At 37.1% G+C, this 21,306-nt stretch overlaps 1 protein-coding gene across 1 annotated transcript; it reads right to left on the bottom strand.

Annotated features, from left to right (window-relative positions):
- Positions 1 to 136: 136 nt before the first annotated feature.
- pskh1 (protein serine kinase H1) lies at positions 137 to 16,227 on the bottom strand. Its single transcript, XM_026287582.1, has 3 exons — positions 15,816 to 16,227; positions 13,880 to 15,024; positions 137 to 2,646 (listed from the first exon to the last, which is right to left on the bottom strand). The coding sequence occupies exons 2-3, from the start codon at positions 14,828 to 14,830 to the stop codon at positions 2,329 to 2,331; spliced, it is 1,269 nt and encodes a 422-aa protein (XP_026143367.1). The 5' UTR covers positions 14,831 to 15,024; positions 15,816 to 16,227; the 3' UTR covers positions 137 to 2,328.
- Positions 16,228 to 21,306: the final 5,079 nt, after the last annotated feature.

Here is a 21,306-nt window from a genome sequence, read left to right as displayed (position 1 = left end):
CATGAAAGTAAGACCATGTCGCGACATTTGTTATTATATGAAATATTAATGATTTCACTATTTGGAAAGAATTCTATAATTGTTCTTTATTCAAATTAATAAGAAGGAATGAAACACTTACTTTCAAGAGACAGTGTTGGCTTGAATTCAACAAATGGACAACAGTTGCAGTTTTATTTCAACTGCAGCTACAAACAAACACTCCTTACATTAATGTTGTTGATACACTAAATAAAAAATATATTTTTGCACTTTTAAGAACATTTTCTTTTCTCAATTTGGCATGCTAGAGGATCAGATTAATTTTAACAAGCACATATAAAATAGCTTTTTTTCTTGAGAGAAAAATATTTGGGGTATAAAGGCATATACAAACAGTGGTCTTCCCAAAGTCTTTTTTTTATTTCTAATAAAATATTTTAGCCGATTCTACTGAATTAAAATGAACATGTATGACAGCCTTAATACTCACATGTGAACCCTCAAAAATGGTTGAGTTTAACCAATAAATGTAACCAAAAAGTCACACAAGCTTAAAAGTGAGAGAATGTGTAAGAAACCAAAAACAAGAATATTTCTGTACTCAAATACTGTTTCCAATGTGATCGTACTATTACTTGTAAAACAAATCCAAGGCAGTTGCTGTGAAACGGGACACAACTCAAATACACAAATTCCTTTTCACCTTAATTATTTGATCAAATATTTTATATATATAAAAAAAACAAAGAACAGATTTAAGAAGATGTTTTGAGAAGTCCTCATGTCATCACAGTTTTAACAGTAATTATTTTCATGGGGAATCATATTTCAGATCTCACCAAATGTTCCTTGTTAATACAGGCACACAGGAATTTCTTTGGCACATCTCTACTAGTTTCTGTCAGAGGGGGGTGAGAGTGAAAGGGCTGCCAAAAGGCCTTCATGGTGGTTCAGTGCCTTGCTCAAGGCACAACAGCTGGTGACAGAGAAAGTAACCGATTCTGATTCAGGGCTTCCCGATACTGGCTGCCCATGCTGAGAGAGCAATCAATATCAGTTAGTATGATTAATTACTACAACACATGTACAGACAGATCCAAGAGAAGAAGTCAAGAATCACGGTAGGTTCGTTCACTGACCAAATCTAAAGACTTAAAGCCAAGTCTTGGACTATTTTTCTGTGTATTTTTCCAACCGGGTTTTTTTACAGCTGATATTAACATTAGGGTCCATGTTAGTAGGGTTGCAGAAAAGGCTAGAAGAAGGGACAATTGTTTCCCATTCAGGATAAACAGATATTGGGCAACGTGGCGCTCTTTGATACAAAAAAATGAAAAAAATCTGATTTCAGTCAATTTTTTATCACCTTCATACGAAAGCCTGTTTCTGGCATAGAATGACATTTTAATATAAAGATATAAGTTCAAAAAAGTCTGAATTTGCAACTTTTTATCTCACAATTTAGATGTTATAAAACAAGCGCAAATTGGGAGATATAGTTAGAATTGTGAGATAAAGAGTTGCAGTTATCTTTTTTTTTTATTATTCCTTAAGTCATTTCTAAACCTGTATGACTTCTTCATTTCTACATAATATGAAAGAAAGTTATGAAAATCTTTTTTGGCCATACAAATAAAGTCTATACAGTTGTTTTGGACCCCACTGACTGGACTCTTTGGAAAAAAAAAAAAAAAGTTCTTCCAAATATATTTTCTGCTCCTTTCAGGAGTAAACGAAGACAGAATTTTTTTTAGATTTGTGTGAACTAACCTCTTTGAGGCTCATAACTAACCAGCCGCAATATTAAGAGATTACAATGTGTGTATCATTACAAATGTGATATATACGTGGTTACTTCAAAAAGCAATTACCAACTATTCTTACCTTTCCATCATTTTCAAAGTGATATTAAGGCACAATAAACTATCACAAGGTCATGTGATTTGTTGCTAATAATGAATAAACAGCATATTTCCCCCATCAGAAGAGCAATCTCCCGGGTGGGTAACATAATTCACAGCAAAAATCAGGAAGGTGTATTCTTAGTCCTTCCTGGAACTTTTGTAAAATTCTGTTCAACAGATACAATCAGGTAAAAGGCTGAAGGGGATAAATTTCAAAGACAACATACACATGAAAATACATCAACAATAAATAAATAAAACACTCACATATAAGGTAATGAACGAGAGAGAAACAGCAGAAAAATAGAAAATGAATGAAGTTTAGAAGGAGGTTTTCTGCTAATTGGCTCTGTGGTGATGGAGCAGGAAGCTGACGTCTAAATTGAGGCACAATGTTGTTCTGCTCTTTCTGATGTTTGTCGCATAGTCATGGTTCTCGCTTTCAACCGTTACACTGCTGCTGGTAACGGCGATTGAGTTCTCGCAGCTCCTTCTCGCGAACGCGTCGCGCCTTGCTGGACTTCGTGGAGCGGCTGGAGCGAGTGGACTGTGCTGATTTGGTGCTGTGGCAGCGTGATGACGCTCTCTTCAGGAGGTTCTGGGAAATGGACCGCTGCAGGTTCTTCATGGAGGAGGAAGCAGCCATGCTGACAATCCAAGGGTGTTTAAGTGCCTGGCCCGCAGTCAAACGCTCACTGGGATCCACCGTGAGGACACGGTCAACGAAGTCCTTAGCAAGGTTGGAAACACTTGGCCATGGCTGTCAGAAAACAGAAGAGAACAGAATATAGCTTAAAAATATTCAGACATTCGCAAAAGATTCTAAGACTTTTATAAAGTTTTTTATACAGTGTAGAGGAAAAATAATGAAATAAATTGATTACAAATTTTAAATGTTGCAGCACTTATGTATACTGTACATGACAACATGTAATAACCCAGCTAATAAAATATATATAAACTATCATTCAAATGTTTGGGACTGGTAAGATTTTCTAATGTTTTAAATGAAAGAAACTCATCAAGGTTGACCTTTAAAGCGTACTATAAATGCATTTATTTGATCAGAAATATAGTAAAAACAGTAATACTGTGAAATATTATTGATGGCTAAGCTAAATCATTATTAGCCATTGCCTCAGTAATTAGTGTTCTAATACACCAATCTGGTGCTTAATAAATATTTTCTTCTTACATTAACAATTAATATAAAAAATGTTCAGGACTCTCTGATCAATAGAAAGTTCAAGAGACACTGCTCTTTTGAATTTTCTATTCATCAATCAATCCTGAAAAAGTCAGGATTCATAGTTTGTAACATATTAAAACTGAAACAATAACAATTTAATCATAATATATGTTATAAATTGAACGATTATATCATATAATATAATAGTTGCTGATTTCTGTATTTAAAGATGAATATTTTGGATAACCATTTCATTAAAGGGATAGTTCACCCAAAAATGAAAACTCTGAGGAACCACTGATGTCACATGGACTATTTTAATATTGTCCTACGTTTCTGGGCCTTGGAACATTTCAGTTACATTGTTGTCTAAGCTCTCAGATTTCTCAAAAATTTAATTTAAGTTAACTAACGTTATGATGTGTAACCAGCTTTCATTTTATGTTGTCCTGGAAATACATAGATTTCAATAAGTATTAAAGAAACAAAGGCCAGTCGATTATAGCAATAGCCAATATTGCGGACTAGAGTCCTGCAACGGGTCGTGTACCCGCAGATACCCGCATAAAATTGGCTGAAACGGATTTTGACATTCCTAAAATTCACGGGCGGGGATGTGGGTGGATAATTATCTCCTTGCGGGTGGGTAGTAGCGTGGATGAAAAATATGTGCAATATTTGTATGTATAAATTACCATTACACATATGCATCAACCATATGACATTTGACCCATCACGTCACCACCACTGCGACAGTGCGACAGCGCTGCGAGAGAGAGAGACTTTTCCACAGATAGATTAGTAATTCAAGAATGGAGAAACCAATTTAAACCTGGGAGTGTGGACGATATTCTTTGCTGCACAATACCTTAAAGCTGCGGTAGGGAACTTTTGACGCTCTAGCGGTTAATAAACAGAAATGCTTGCGTCTTGCAGAAGAACATCGTAGCCGGAACTACTTCTCTCTGTTTATGTCTATGAAGAATCACAAAGGTACTGGGTTACTCCACCGCGGTATCCCAGAAGCAATCTAAAATATTCAGAATATAAACACTTATTATAGGTGCACCCTAGTGATTCAGGACAAGCCAAAAACACGGTTTGGAAAATGGATTCATGGTGTACTCGCTTATTATATAAATTTTTCTACATTTTAAACAAACAAAGTTACGGACCGCAGCTCTGATTGTCATGATTCTGCCCTCGTGTCCTTGATTTTTCCTAGTCTTGAGGCAGGATCATGACAGACCCGTGTTTTGTGTACAAGCGCATGGCCTTGTCTTTGGGCCATGTGCTTGTGTTGTCTCGTTCCCTTGCCCCGCCCCCCTTGTTAACCTAGTCGTGTCTTGATTGTCCCATCTGTGCCACCTGTCGTGTCTTGATTGTTTCCCCTATTTAGGTCTCCAAGTGTGCTCTGTCTTGCGTCGGTTCATTGTGATTTGTGTACCTCATATGTGTTCATCATTCGTGATTGTACCTTGTCCTTGAAACTCCTCGAAGTCTTTTGTCCTGCAGTGAGTGTTTGTTAGTAGTTAGTGTTCAGTCTTTGTTTACCTTGTTTATTGTGTTTTGTAGAATTATTTAGTGTTTACCCTAGCCCTTGTTTTCCCCCTCGTGGGTTTTTGTTTTCCCTTTTTGTATAATAAATCCTGTGTTTTGTGATTCCCTGTCTGCACTTGAGTTCCTCCCTTGCAAACCCTGACACTGATTGGTTATTTTTTACCGGGAGCGATGGAGTTTCTGCAAATGGCAATAGGACCACTGGGAAGAGATTATATGTCTCATATTCTACTGTCAGGACATAATGACAGGTTTAATAAATATGTAAAAAATATTTTTTTACAAAAGTTCCCTACAGCACCTTTAAGGAAAAGTAAACTAATAGTTTGTGAGCGACAGGCACAGGTTGTATTTTTTGTTGTTCTTTTTTTTTTATTATTAATAGGTCTATTTGCGTATAGTTATCAGGTTCCATAGCCTATTTAGGTGTCGATGGTAGGCTACTTGAATGGCGCAAAACAAAACACACTTTCGTTCATTAGCACATTAATGACACTGTTGTGATGTTGAGAGAGGTGCGAGATAAAAAAATAAAGCACTTTAATTGGAATGATTTTAGCATGTGTGATTTATCATGGGCGCGGATCGGATAACGGGCCAAATATTAACGGGTCTGGGCGGGTGCGGATTACATTTTTATATTATCACGGTCGACGAGTTGGATCTGGTGCTGAATTTTGCGGGTACAGGCGGGCGCGGGTCTCCAAAAATGGACCCATGCAAGACTCTGTTGCAAACACTGTGAAGCATAATCCCAGTTCAGTATAAGAGAAAGCAAGCACACTCCCTGGACTGCATCACCTGTGCCAGGACTGGCTAGATCAATACATAAAGGTTTCTGCCATGCGAAATGTACAAACTAGTTACTTTAAGTTCATTTTTCTCTCTTCCGGCTAGCCGTGCATGTCCTGGTATGTTATGACAACTGGGCAAACACTAGCGGCTCTATAACAATAGAGAAAACAAAACATGGTTTGGTTTTTGTTGGTTAGCATGACTCCTCCAGGGCTTTTCCCTGTAAAGCCCACATTCGTCTTGTCTGTGACTCACATCAGCAGAGAGGCCCTGACGCACACACTCTGCCAGGAACTCTGCGGCCTTACATCACACGCTCATGCAGGGGGTTACTGCAGGATAAGACATGATGACAGGACTGCACTGGGTATTGTCCAGCTAACAAAAACACACACTCCACAAAATACAAGCACATGCAATCACACAAAAACATGCATACAAAACATGATAAATAGAGGCACGCGAATAAACACGTTCAGAATTCCAAGGTCAAAGACAAAAGGGTTGGCAAACGTTTAAAGTGTTTGAAAAGCACTTTGTGATGAATAGAAACAGAGCACATTAACAGACAGACAGACAGAAGGAGGCCGGACTATCATAGTCTGATGTGTTTTGCCTTTGAGATGGCGTCTTTGTGGGGAATATTTCTATTTAGGAATGCAGTTCTGAATGGACTGGGGGAAAGCCTCAATGACCTCAAGTCGCTTTATAGACAGATATTTTCAGTGGGACACTGTTGTTGTTCTTCTAGAGAGGATTTGCTTGGGCAAAAGTTTGTATAAAGCAGGACGAATCAGTATTTTTTTTTTTTTTACTAGAAATATTTGCCAATGGCTAAATTTGTCAAAAGCATACAGATGACCTTAAAGCTAATAGGTATGGAGTACATGGCAAAAAGCTTTTCTCACCAGACCGCAGACACTTAATATATGCCATGCAGCGCCAAGGGTATGACTGTAGTTCCCAGGCAATGCGTGGTTAGTTGGTTGGTTGGCATTTTAAAACCATGCCAGTTCAGTAAGATGCCAATTTTAATAGTGAGTAAAAGTTTAAATATTATAAAAGAGCATTTTAAAAACCTATATAATGTTTTTAAAGTTTGTTTTTAAGCTTAATTTTCTTTTGCAGAGCAATATCATTTCCTAAGAGACCCGGAACAATTTAATAAAATATGTTGAAGAGATGCTGGACATAGCGGAGGATCTTTATTTGATGTGAAAATGAATTACTGAAAATGAAGATGTGACCTTTACACACAGTAGGGTTATTTTTATTTCCTGTATCATTTAATGTGTTTATTTATTTTCATGATTTTAAAATAGTTTGCAAAACAATAAAAATAGTCCAATTAAAACTGATGTCAGCTTTATATTCCACGAGTGGGATCAAACAGTCTATGATGCAGTTTTAGCATATGGCAGTAAATCATTATTCTTTATTTTCTCTCCTTAAGAAATCAGTAATATTATGTTTTAAGGCACACAAAAAGACCTTAAAGGGGTAGTTGATTGCGATTTCACTTTTTTAACGTTAGTGTGTGATGTTGCTGATTGAGCATAAAATATCTTCAAAGTTACAAAGCTGAAAGTTCAATGCAAACTGAGATGTTGTCTTTTAAAATTCTGGCAGTTTAATGCCTAAAAAAAAGCTGGTAGGGACTACAACAAGTTACTTCCTGGGTTTGTGATGTAACAAACCCAGATAAACCTGGGAAAAGTCAGCAAAGGGGATGAGACCATGCTGCGCTGCTTTAGAGAAGAGGAAGAGAAAACTATAGGTGCATGTAAAAATCTGTTAATATTTGAATCGCCATTCTGTCTTCTAATGATTCTAATGGATTCACAAGTTCCAAAATCAATGTTTTAAAGCAGCGGTTCTTAATACTGTTCCTCACGACCCCCTGCCTCTCTCTTTCTCATTCAGCTCAGCTCCAACAATCAACTGTTCCAATTATACACTTATTTTCACATAGCTATGAGAAGCATTAAACATGGACGCACATGCACCCTGCATCAGGATAAAACCGTATAATAAAAGCTTACATAAGCAGTAGCATTTACAAATAACAACGTATCTAAAAGTTTGAGACAACAACAACCAAAAAAACATAGGCCTACTATTAAAAGCCATGCTTGCACAGGTTCTGCACGATCCTCTTCAATAATATGTTCTGCTTCTCAATCGGGCTCAAACTGATATGCTATAATAAAGACGCCGCTGTTTACGATACTTTCGGAGTACATGTGAGGAGCTGGATGCTTAGACATGCACTAGAGATGGTTTAACACACTGGGTTAGCTAACCAATCAGAGCCCATTGCCTATGTCTGAGGGAGGGGCTTCATAAAAGCAGGACATGATCACCGCATATCTCAGAGAAGGGACAGAACAGTGTGGAATAAGGAATTATGTGAAAAATAAAATGAAGCATTAACCATGTTAGACTGCACCCCATAAACACAATCAAGCCCATAAATTAATTGGGGGCGTGATCAAATGCCTCCTGAAGCGAATCGATATGTTTTTGTAAGAAAAATATCCATATTCAAAATGTAATAATCACTTTAATTTAGCTTGTGCCAACAGTTGTAGACTGTTGTGATGATGTATGGGGTCGGCATTGCCAAAGTTTGTTAAAGGAAGCAAAGTTTCCTTACTTTAGCAAAGAAAAGTCTCCAGTCAGGGAATTTTTTTTTTTTAAGAAGCTTCACATTGGAAACCTCGACAAGACACATGCCTGTTTCACACATAATCCTTCTGCCGTGCATATGCTAATACTCATTGTGCTTTCACAAAGGACGCATTTGCAGTCCGCTACTCAGTACGTAAACGATCGCTGGACTGCTGCAGACGCACCGCTCCTGGAACGCACTGACGGACCGCAACCACGTGAACACTGGAATCCGTTAACATGGGTGCGTAAAACAAACGAAACGCATACGCACTGCAGACGGAATATGTGTGTAACAGGCGTAAGGTTGTTTGTAGAGCTGAAACAACGAATCGATTTAATCGATTAAAATCGATTATTAAAATAGTTGTCAACTAATTTAGTAATCGATTCGTCGCTAAATAAATTTTATTTGCCATAAGAGGCTCATTTCGTGCATATTTCAAATCTGCGGTGACCAAAGTGTGGCAGTAATGAGCCACCAGAGGTTTTACTCAGCCAGTACAGCAGATGAAGTAGCGAATAGCCAATAGCTGGCCTCGTTTTATGTCACGTGCTTCCCGAACAGCGTCTCTGCAGCATTCAGCGGGATGTGGGAGTACTTTACTTTGAGCCTTCAAAAAAGAAGAGTAACCTGTAAACTCTGCACTACTGAACTGTTTAAGGGGCCGTTCACATATCGTGTCTTTTGCGTGCTCAAGTTCGTTATTTCCTATGTAGGCGCGCAGTATGAACTCCCATAATGGAAGCGACGAGGTCGCGACACGCACGCGGTGCGATGCGCCCGTTTTTCCAGGCGCGTCCACACCGCATCCATTTATTCTTTGCTGAAATTTCCGGTTCTTCATGGAGAGGGCACGTCATGGAGAGAGCACGTCATGGTTGCTTAGCAAAGGCAGACGCCTCAGGGGCGCTTCTGCCCGAGCGCTTTGGAAAGAAAGAGAAAGCGGCGCGACTAGCGTTTTCCACGCGTTTTTAGGTGCGATATGTGAACGGCCCCTAAGAATTTTATTTGTGCAGATTCTCCAGTACAAGGTTGTTTGCAAATGTTTAGTCATAAAAGCTGATAACATTGCTTTTTAACAGTTAACATTTAAAGCTTTACAAACATGTTATGTGATCAGTTTGTCTTTTACCAGTTCATAATTCAGACTTGCAGCCTAATTATGACTGAATGAGAGAGGTAAATGTTTGAGTATATTTAAAATGCACTTCTTTTCTAAGTATTCACTGCTCTTTTTCACACAGCAGGTTTTTTGTGTGTGTCCCAATTTTTTTTTTCTGGACAACCTTCTGATGGATTTTACTTTAAATTGTGAGTTCCATTCAGGTTTCATGCCATTGGCACTTTTTTTCGAAGGATTGTTTACAATTTCACAGCATAAGCTATAAAGCTTTTCCCCAGTATATAATAAAATACAATGCACTGCAATTTTATTCTGTTTTATCCTTATACTTTGTGAAAATATGTTCTCAAAGATTCCTTAAGCTTTGTTTGGGATGTTAAACTACTTTAGGAGCTCTAAGGACTGCCATGGTGAAAACAATATTTGAAATCTCCTTGTGAATTTTGCTAGAGTATGGGTCAGTGTTTTGATTGCAGAAGAGTTCGACAAAGGATTACTAACATAATAAAACAACTCCAGGTATATTTTTGATGAGGATATGACCATGCAAAATGGTTAAAATCTCTTAAAAATCTATGCTGAATGATAAAGACCCTTTATTAATAATTTACTTGGGAAAAAAATGGAAAAAACTAAAATATAAGTACATAAACCGATTAATCGATTAATCGTAAAAATAATCGACAGATTAATCGATTATCAAAATAATCGTTAGTTGCAGCCCTAGTTGTTTGCACCTTGTGCAATGTGGAATTAGTTTACAACTTTCTCAAGCCCTTGAAAAAGCACATTGTGATGCATTTTGGAAACAGGAGATGAGCCCCTGGTCTAATGCACCACCTGGCTTGAGTTCTAAAATTCTTACTTTTAGTCATTATTTTATTTGGGTAGCACACATATTCTGAATGCCTTTTTAATCTAGGTTAATCAAAAAAAATTATCTATGCCCACCACTAGTAGAAATCCTCCGACATTCTTTTTTACAAATCCTATTTTTTTGTTTTGATCTCTTCCCTGCGCTTCCACGTTTGTCACTTCTGAGCGAAGCATGCGCAAAGTCAACCTCATACATCATCCGCCCAGAACTGCTTCCGTGTACAACAGTTAGCACAAGCTACATTAAAGGTGCTGTAGGGAACTTTTGTAAAAAAATATTCATTATGTCCTGACAGTAGAATATGAGACAGATAATCTGTGAAAAAAATCAAGCTCCTCTGGCTCCTCCCAGTGGTCCTATTGCCATTTGCAGAAACTCCATCGCTCCCGGTAAAAAATAACCAATCAGAGCTGCGGTCCGTAACTTTGTGTTCAAAATGTAGAAAAATTTATATAATAAGCGAGTACACCATGAATCCATTTTCCAAACCGTGTTTTTGGCTTGTCCTGAATCACTAGGGTGCACCTATAATAAGTGTTTATATTCGGACTATCTTAGCTTGCTTCGGGGATACCGCGGCGGAGTAACCCAGTACCTTTGTGATTCTTCATAGACATAAACAGAGAGAAGTAGTTCCGGCTACGATGTTCTTCTGCAAGACGCAAGCAGTTCTGTTTATTAACTGCTAGAGCGTCAAAAGTTCCCTACCGCAGCTTTAAAGTGATTATTATGTTTGAAATGTTTTTTTTTTCTTACAAAAATGCATCGATTTGCTACTGAAGGACTTTGTTTACACCCTGGAGCTGTGTGAGACACTTTTTTATTAAGGATGAGTGCTTTTTATTTAACTTCTTTTGGACTGATTCACTGCACTGAGTGTCATTAAACAGCTTGAAAGATCAAAGTCCATTTTTAATATAAATCCGACTGGATTCGTCTGAAAGAAGAAAGTCATATACACCTAGGACGCCTTAAGGGTGAGTAATTCATGGGCTAATTTTCATTTTTGGGTGAACTAACCCCAAGGAGTCACCAACGGAGAAAGAACATATACTAAATTAAACTATTACTACAGATAACTACAGTTTATGTCTGACTTGTGTTTTTTTTTTTTTTTTTTTTACATGCCATCTGACCATTAACCAAAATCTGAATTTGAAAGTGTCATTAAATTAAGATACATTACCTTCAGATCTCAAATCTCAGGGTGTACTTCGAGCAAACATTTTAGGTCAAAGGGGTTCGCCTAATAAAATGTTTGGGAATCAGTCGATCTGAGTTTATAGGAGTGTAAACATGAATTACTTCATAAGTGACATGAATTTTATTATTAAGTTAACTAAAATAAATAAATAAAAATCAAATTACCAGAAAACTTTAAACATTTTTCATTGTGGTACAAAGTACACTATTCATCAACAATTTTTCCAACTTCTAAAATGTACATTTTGGTTACTGAAGCTCTCTATGTAAAAACAAAAATATTGAGAATGTCTGTGCTCAATAAAACTGCAAGAATATGTTTCCTAGTAAACATTCCACCCCCAATTCCCCCCCGGCTGCCACTCAGCGGACAAACAGGTAGTGCCGCCCCAAACTCAAACCATTTGTTGAATCAATGTTGCTATGTCAGGCCGCTCAAACAAACAGTGCAATGGTGAAAGTGCCACAGACCACAGCGCTTACACTTTTCGGGGAAATCAACCTACGAATGCTTACTTATACTTGTCTCTGCACAAATATAAGCAAGCTGGCATAGAAGAAAGTATTTTACACACATCAGCTTTGGATAGGAGAAAAAAGTCTAACATCAAGTAATTTTAAAACATTTAAAAGTGAATACTGCACATTAACATCAACATGACATACAAAGCATATATATTTCATAAGAGCTTGTTTGTCTGCAAAAGCAGTCAGCTAAAATGAATCATGACGCATAGTGCAATGCAAATGAGCCCAACAACATGGCATACAAATACCACTGGGTTTAATAAAACCAAGTAACATCAGAATATGCTTTATAGCACTTCTATACCTAATCGAAAACATCTGCATTTTCAATCTCCCAGCAACCCTTGTTTTGTACATACATGATCCACATTGCTCATAAAAATCTCATATATATATAGCTCTTAAATACATAACTGCAACTAGTGCAAGAACAGACGCTATTAGGTTATAACTTTAAAGTAAGGTCCCATTAGTTAATGCATTACCTATCTTCAACAAACAATTCATTCTAAATGTTACTTAATAAAAACATAACTGTTCATTGTTAGTTCATGTTAGCTCATGTCCATTAAATAATATTAACAGATAGGCCACAACTTTTGATTTTGAAATCAACCATTTCTCACTTTAACTAGTTGTTTATTAGCATGCCTATTATTAACATATTGGCTGTTTATTAGTGCCTATTTTCTGCATGGTCATATCTACAGTACATCCATAATCCTGCCATATACCTAAACTTAACTTAACTACCTTACTAACTATTAATAAGCAGCAAAATAGCAGTTTATTGAGACAAAGGTCAAAGTTATTGGTTTGTTAATGGCAAGAATTGGACCTTAAAATAAAGTGTGTGTAAATGTTAAAATTTCAATCAATTAATGCTATATTGGTTATTTTTCATGTTGATACATTTAGTTTACATAATGTTAACAAACAGAAACTTATTGCAAAGCAGCGGTTCTCAATTCCAGTCCTGATGACCACCACTCTACACAGAATATTTGTACACATGTGCAATGCGTTATCATTATTAGTTTTTACATATATCATGAATAAGATTTTATCTCTGTGAATAATCTCTTTGGGTTTTGACATGTTGAGTTTGGCTAATACTTCATCTGTAACTTTAACTCTGTAAAAAGCTGTTTTTAAAGCTTTATCTGTATGAGACCTGAAGACTTTTAGTTGTGTCGTGTGAGACACAAGCACATTAAACTTGAAATAATACATATTATATGATTTAATAAGATCTGTAAATCAAATCTATAAGTCCATGATTATCTATTTGACGCTAGCCATTTTTAACTTCAGATTACCAACATTATTAAAGATTCTGCATGCATATTTTCATGTACACTTATAGCATATAGACTATGTACAATATAAGCATATTATTCTGAGATCACAATGAATAATAATAATATTAACCCTCGACTTTGTGTTTGTTTTGGTCACTTTTACCCTGAAAGGATTTTGTTTTCCTGAAAATGGTAATACAATGCATTGGACTAAATCCTACTTTGTTCACAAGGTACTGTATAACAACTTCTCCCCCCAAAATGTTTAATGTTTTTAATACTTTTTTAGGATTTTTCTCTTTTTGTTTCATGTGTGGTGTTTGCAGTACTCTTAAAAAATTAATTTCTCAATATGCTATACTATAATCAAATAATAGATCATTTTAGAATCATTTTATCAACTTGTTTTCTTTTAAATACCACAGGTTTTGTATTTCTTTTTGGAACTCATGGTTGGTTGTAGTTCTCATTGATCTGAGCATTTCAGTTTTTTTGTGAACACTGCCAAAATTAACCACAAATTGTTTTCAAACATATTTTATTTCCACTTAAAAATGGAGGTGCATTAGCTCAGATCAGTGAAGCCTACAACCAAACAGTTCCTAAACCGATACTAATTCAAAGAAAACAAGTTGATATAAAGAGAGATTTACAAGCAATTTGTAATTTTTTGACCAGGAACACCAAACTGGGTTAACCATTTTGAGCACAGCACACAGATAAAGCGGTCACACTGTTCTTACCTCCCCGGAGAAGCTGTATTTTCCTTTGAGGATCTGTCGGTACAGGCGCATGCGATTGTCATCCTCAAAAGGCATGGTTCCACTGAGCAGTATGTAGGAGATGACTCCCAGTGCCCACATGTCTACTGCATTAGTGTAGGGCTTTCGGACGAGTATCTCTGGAGCGATATACTCAGGTGTCCCACAGGTAGTCTTCATCAGGCATTCGTCGCCTTTCTTCCGTGTGCTGGCCAAGCCAAAGTCTGTGATCATAATCTTGGAATCAGCACCAGGATGGTAGTAAAGCAAGTTTTCAGGCTTTAGGTCCCTGTGCGTGATGCCCAACGTATGGAGGTACTTCACCCCATCGAGAACCATCTGCAGCACCCGCGTGGCATCCCTTTCTGTGAAAGACCCGCGGGCAATGATGCGGTCGAAAAGTTCCCCGCCGGTGGCCAACTCCATCACCATGTAGACCCGCTCCGCCGTCTCGAACACCTCCATCAGTTGGATGATGTTGGTGTGGCGCACCCTTCTCAGCACGCAAAGTTCAGATTCACATACTTCTCTGCCCTCACGGTAGCGAGTCTCGATCATCTTGATGGCGTATGGCTGCCGTGTGCTTCTGTGTTCCACTCGTACCACCCGACTGAAACTGCCCCGGCCTATCAAAGCTTTGATATCATACTTAGCAGTCACTCGTGGGTCAAATTTGGCCCTGTATTTGGCTACTTTTTTCCGATGTGGGTCAGCAGGCTCAGGCTGGCTGTTAGCTGGAGGAGGGGACTGGCTCACCTTCGCAGTAGCCTGGCTTTGACCCTGAGGGGATGACGAGCCTGTTTTCTCCCCGCCACTGTCACTTTTGATGAAGTTTTTATAGACATCAGTCTGATGCGGCTCTACCTTTTTGACTAGGTCAAGTTGGACATCAGCGGGTGGCTCTGGGAGGACTTTGCTCGTCCTGCACCCCATCACATCAAAATCCTTCCTTCCTGGTGCCAGCAGCACATCCTCAGCTCCCAGGCAGCATCCAATCAGTGCACGGTGCAGTGCCACACCGGCAAACACCACGAGGGGACACGTCCAGGCCCAAAGTCAGTTACCCCTCTGAACAACAGCCCAGAATTTACTTAAATCCAGTCAGTGGGAGATTTGCCAGAGTAAATCTGAAAAAATTAAATAAAATTTAAGCATTAATTTCTTAATACCTAAATTCAGTACGAAACCTGCTTAGTATAGACTATTACACATATAATGCATGCGTCATAAAGTGACCACAAAGTCAACCAAAAAATACAAAACAAAGGCATTTTTTACTGACCCACAAATTGTTCTAGTGTGAGCTACTTTCTTTTCATGAAGAAGAAAAAAAATCTGTTTTGTAGAATGTTGGTAATCAATATATTATATATATAGAAGAAAAGTGAAGCTGGTAAGTAAATTAACAACTATGGCACCACTAATCACATTAGTAGTAGTATCATAACATATCAATTGAGGACTTTATATTATTAAACACTTAAACTATAGACTGATCTACTACAACTGGACTTTAACACAAACCAAAAAAAATAAATAAAATAAAACCCACGGGCCCCCCACAAAGACTTAAACTGAGACACTTGTTCAGTTATTCATCGCTCAAAACGAACTTCAGAGAGTCTTCTTCAACTCCGTTATCCGCTGCAGGCCTTAACGGAGCCACTCGTGTTACAAAGTCGTTTACAAATCGTCAAAATGCTTGAGAGTGAACGATATTGCGGACATAACGTTACCCCCCAACATGACAAAAAAAAAACTCCCCGTCCAGCACAAATCAATTGTTTTCTCGAGGCCTGGGTCAAAAAACACGAACTTAATTGCTTAGGTTTCCTTTATTTTGTAGTTTTAAGGACAACGGTATCCATTTAAAACCAAAAGCGTTAACTTTTAAACTCCAAATAGAGTTGAAAGTTACCTTTCAGAGGGATTTTCTTACAGGCGATGGTGGGAGGAAGAAGGCGAGATTCCCAGCGCCAGCCTCTTCACTCCAGTTTCTGCTCTTCTCTCCATTTTACCGCATTTCTAAAACTTTAATCCGGCTAGAAAGATAGTATCTCAATGGTAAGTGCTAACATAAACATACTGAGTCCAGAACTAATGGTTGTAAACTTGTTTGTATCACTACAGAGACGAAGCAATACGAGAAGAAAAGTATGAAATTGAGACCGCCCGCTTGGAAACCGTGTTCTCGGAGTGGGACCACCTTTTTTCCTGTGTAGACCTTTCTCTCTTTTTTTCTCCCCCCTTCTCCGTTTTTTTTTTTCTTTTGGGAAAGGAGAGACCGCTTGCTTCGACCCTTCGATCCCTGCAAGAATATTGTATAATCAGAATCATAAATATGGCCGAGAAACATATGGATAATGTCGATCTGTGCGTCTTTGAGATAAACGACAATGTATGCAGATGTATCCTGTATTGTACAAACAACAATTTAATTTCAATATAGGGCAAGGACTCTGTGTGCTTATTGTTTGAACTTTTTTTTGTGATAAGTGCGGGTTTGAATCAAAGTAGTATCACATAGCGGTAATAAATCCTACTTTTGAGTACTTTCTGCATTAAAATGTATTCTTTGGCTAAACGTTGTGAAATATGTTTCGTAATGGTAAAATGTTTGTAAATGTGCATAATCTGCATTATTTACTTTTAGACACCTTTTATTTATTATATATTTACTTCAAATGTATTTATTTATTTATTTATTTATTTTCATTTATTTATTTTTATAGATTTTATGCATCCGAGTTGAATAATTGCTTTTTTTTGTCTACAGTTGGTTAAAACCAGCATATTTACAAAGTGTAGTTATTCTGACAAATAAACGGTAGGCTATCTCTTCTATTTTGTAAATATGTAATGTTAAAATTAACTACCAATTTGCTTCATTTATTAATTAGTTAAGGTGCCATTTTAAACAAATTATTAGCGACTGTTCGAATTTTATACAAAAACCCAGAATTAATTAACCTCACTTTCCAAATATTTCTCTGTTTTAGTAGTACTGCTCTGATAGAGGGACTTTTATATTGTACAAATCAGTTTCGCTCAACATTTTGCATGCATCGTAGTTTGCTTCATAAGTCAAATATGTGAAGATTGCTACAATTCTATCACACTTTTCACTGATCAAAAGTACGTCGAAATTTCCCAAAGTTAAAAAGGGAAAACTTGGACATAATGGCCTATATACTCCTCTATACAAATTTGGTTAATAAATTTAAACCAGCATTTCAATAGATTAAATGCATTGATTAATACTTTTTATATTGTTTTTTGTCTTGAAGATAATGTAATAATGTAACGGGCGCGAAATAAGAATAACAGCAGGAGGCCCAACTGTCTATATGAGCTCTTAATTTCGTATACTTTTTTAATACTATTGTATAATAGATACTGTTTTAGGTAAAACCAGTACGTACTGAAGGTTTACGCAACAGTCACACAACACGAATCCCACATTTCTTGATGCATCCACTAGATGGCGCTGTTCTTTAGTTAATGCTATGCTCCAAAGAACATTACTGCATTTTTGCTGTTGATATTGGTAATTTAATAGAGGAAACTACTTAAAGACTTCTTTAAGTAAAAAGCCGTTAAACTTTCTGGTCACTCAGTGGGCTTGTACACACCATAGAAATAAACATTTGGTGTAATAGTTGTGATGATTCAAAATATCATGAGTCATATATTTAGATATGAAACGTACCACTGAGACTAACTCATATCTATCATATCTCTGTGATATGACCCAAAGCTGAACTCTTGTTTTTTGACTCTGTGATATTACCGCTCCAAAAAAGCAATCACTTCAGAATTGCTCCAATAGGGCCAGATGATGATATAATGCGTTGTAACTTCTAATGCTCAAGAGGAAATGCCAGTGGATTTGTGTCCCTGCAGTGGTAAACGGCTGGATGAGAGCCATCCATTACATCCAAAAGGGCACCAACTATCCAAATAAAAGAATCAGACAAGCACAGTGAGAAAGTGTTGACATGCTGTGTGATGGTAGATGGGACAAAAAAAGAACAATCAAGTATGAGAGAAAAATGATAAATGTACGAAGTTTGCAGATCTGTGACTGCAAAGCTGATCATGAGATTGCTTGGATTACAACAGCTAAAGTGGTTGTTTATCGAATCTTTTTTCTCTGATTGCCACGTAACACAAAGGATACTTTGAAAAGACTCAAGTGGAACATTATAAAAGACTACACCTTTTTACACAATATCAAACAATACTTCTGAAAGCAAGGATGTGATTTGTCAGATCCCTGCAGCAGGTAAAAGGGGAACACAACAACATGATATTCAAAAAGTGAACATTGAGTGACTTATACATTTCAGAAGCATGGAAATTATTTCCAAGCATAAAAGCAAAATGAAGAATATTTTTCCAAGCATCTCACTGCAGTTGTCTTGAGGTAATCGGTTGAATGAATGATTCAGTCATTCATTTCTAAAGACGAAGGCTGCATCTGAAATCACATATGTATAGGCTAAAACAGTACGTGAACAGAGGTATGTCACAATTCACATTATTAATAAAAGGAACCAGGGTGGCCTACTATTTCTGTTGAGATTCGGTAGCCACACAGCCCACGTGATTTCTGTCACAGCTTGCTAACAGCTGTGTTCAAAATCACATAACTTCTGCAGTCAGACATGTTTTAGTTTTATGACCAGTGTTGGGGAAAGTTACTTTTAAAAGTAATGCATTACAATATTGCGTTACTCCCTAAAAAAAACAACTAATTACATTACTTTGTTACTTTTTTTTATGGAAAATAATGCGTTACGTTACATTTTCATTACTTTCACGTTACTTTTTAAATATGAGCAGGGCTTGATTTTTTTTTTTATATATATAAGAAGTTCTATTTATAGCAGATATAGAAGCCCTTTCACACCAAAAAGTGTAATGAATAAACCTCAGGCTGAAGGAAAAGTAAATTCACGTCTGTACTGTAGAACATAGGAGAAGAAGGTTCAACACCCTTCAGCAAAATAAATAAATAAATAAAAACAATGAAGCACATTTATTAGTTTATCTAAAGTAATTTTTGCTTACTATAGTTGACCTGCATCATCAACGTAACTTGCATCGCTTTACTTGTAATAACAATGTGACCTGCAGAAAGAGTCTCTAAAAAAAGCTCCACCGATGCCTGCTTTTGGGACAGCACTTTAGGCCAATCAGATTTGGAGACTGTTAATATGTTGTAGGCTAGTTCACAGATAGCATTATAAGTGACAAAATAATGGGTTACCTACTATAAAACATCAAACCCATATTTCACGTGATATCTCCTGCAATGTGGAAATAAATGAAGGATAAAGGCTTTGTTGCACTGCTTCCAAGTAAACACTGACTGATTTCTTCAATGTTAAATTGACTTTGTCACATTATAATCTATGTTTGTTTGTTATTTTCATAACAATATGCAAAGCAAATCAACAATATCAGCATGATTGATTGCTTGGCCTTCAAGGCTGTCTTTCTCCACCCCTCTCTCACTCTTAATTCATTCTCATTCTCTCAGTTTCACTCTCTCTCCTCGTCTCACACCCCACTCACTATCTGCCCAAAAAGGTCAATATCATCCGTTAAATCCAAATATGCTGACTGCTGTGCATTATTTATCAGTATGAAGATAGAAACAGCTCTATTAAAAGCAGCACTGACTCTTCCTCTCTCTCAATTATTCTCATGATAATCAGTCTTACCCTGTGGGGCTGTCAGGGCCAGAGCGTCGGGACGGGCAATATGGGCACTAAATTTGGCAGTCATCTGAGTGCAAAGTCCAGTTTGAGTTTGTCTGGGCACAATGAGCATCCCTTGGATCTATGACAGCGGACATCCTTGATTCTTTAATTCCCTTTGCTCACTATGCATGGAGATTAAATTGAACATGTCCACATATTAGGAGGATTGCGACTGAACATATCAACCAGATCCACAATTTAACTTTACATTACAACCCCTTTGAAATCTTAAACTTTAGCACAGAGGAGCTGTGCAGCAATTTTGTTACATAATCTGTTGTTAGAAAGACATGCGATTCTAGACTAATTTTTTTGCAGACGTGCTATTCTTGGTTCACACTCATATTTCTCAACTTCTAAGGTGGCCCTGGTGGCTCCCCAGACAAGAAAGTCAAACAGAAAGTTGGTGGAGCTTTCAGAAGAAAATATTCTTTGGGAAGGAAACCTCATGCTCTGGTTTTGCTTTCAGGAACTAATGGGATACAGCGAAGAAGTCAAAGTGATTCAATAACTGCAAAGTAAAATCTAATTTCGGGATTTCATGTTCAATGACCTCTGAGTTTAGAGAACATTCGGTATAGTCAGAGTTACCCAGATGTGGGCAGTTGACGAGCTTGAAGAGTGAAACTACGGTTTGTTCCTGCATAAAATATTATGTCAAGGCCTTGACTGATAAATCTGAACATGACAGGATTCTTGCAGTCTTCACAATGTTTAAATTCAGACATTTAATTTACAGTATAATTTACATAGGTATTTTAAATGAGTTTTCTTTATTAATTGCAATGTCTGTCTTCATTATCCAGTCTCAGAATGCCACAGATCCGAGTCAGTTTTTATTACAAGTGCAGAGAATCTTATCTGAGACATTCTTCTCATACTAACCACACACTATTTCCTGGCTTATTAAAGGTGAATGGATGCCTCAAAGGACAGGCCATTAAACATGAGGAATATGTCCTCTGCATTTACTATAACCATTCAAAAGCTACCATCCAACATTCTGGGTCTATTTTTAGAATACAATTATTTTCAGCGGAGCTTCTAATTTCTGCGGATTAATGAGGAGAGCGGGGCTAGTTGTCACATGGGGAAATGACGATGGCTTTATCTTAGTATCTATACGGTTTTGTGTCAAAAGGCCAGTCACATAAACATGTTTTCTCTGTTTGATGTATTTGTTTATTTATTTATTTTCTGTTTACAATATTTGACTATATTATTTAATATTACATCTTAATGTAAAAAACATTACTATTTGTTGTCATATTTGAATTGGATCAAATTGAATTTAAATCTAAACATTTATATAATTAATTAATCTACATGAAGGTAAAAAGTAGGTTAATACTAGTGGGATTAAATGTGTCTACAAAACAAGAAAGTTGTAAATTAATGTCAATGATAACTACCATGTGTAAAATTTGTAGGAATCACATTTCAGTGTGTGGCGATCGTCTCAATGTTTTCCCCCTCACCAATATCCGTTTAACCCACCCCTCCTGTAGTGCCAATAGATTATTCATTACTCTTTTCCTGAGTGCAAAGCAACTGCAAGCCCACCTCTGCCTCCTGTGATTTCCACAGGGACTCTTTCAGGAACCATTCTTATCTCAGCAGGGAATTAAAATATGGCAGCGC

This window comes from Carassius auratus, chromosome 18, assembly GCF_003368295.1.
Source record: "Carassius auratus strain Wakin chromosome 18, ASM336829v1, whole genome shotgun sequence".
In the NCBI taxonomy this organism is placed as follows: domain Eukaryota; kingdom Metazoa; phylum Chordata; class Actinopteri; order Cypriniformes; family Cyprinidae; genus Carassius; species Carassius auratus.
This window is presented reverse-complemented; position numbering and strand designations above follow the sequence as displayed.

Coding starts and splice junctions, on each gene's coding strand:
- pskh1 (XM_026287582.1), bottom strand. CDS start 14,830: ATGGGGTGCAGGACGAGCAAAGTCCTCCCAGAGCCACCCGCTGATGTC. Junction 2,647..13,879: donor AATACAGCTTCTCCGGGGAG/GTAAGAACAGTG, acceptor GTTTTCTGACAG/CCATGGCCAAGTGTTTCCAA.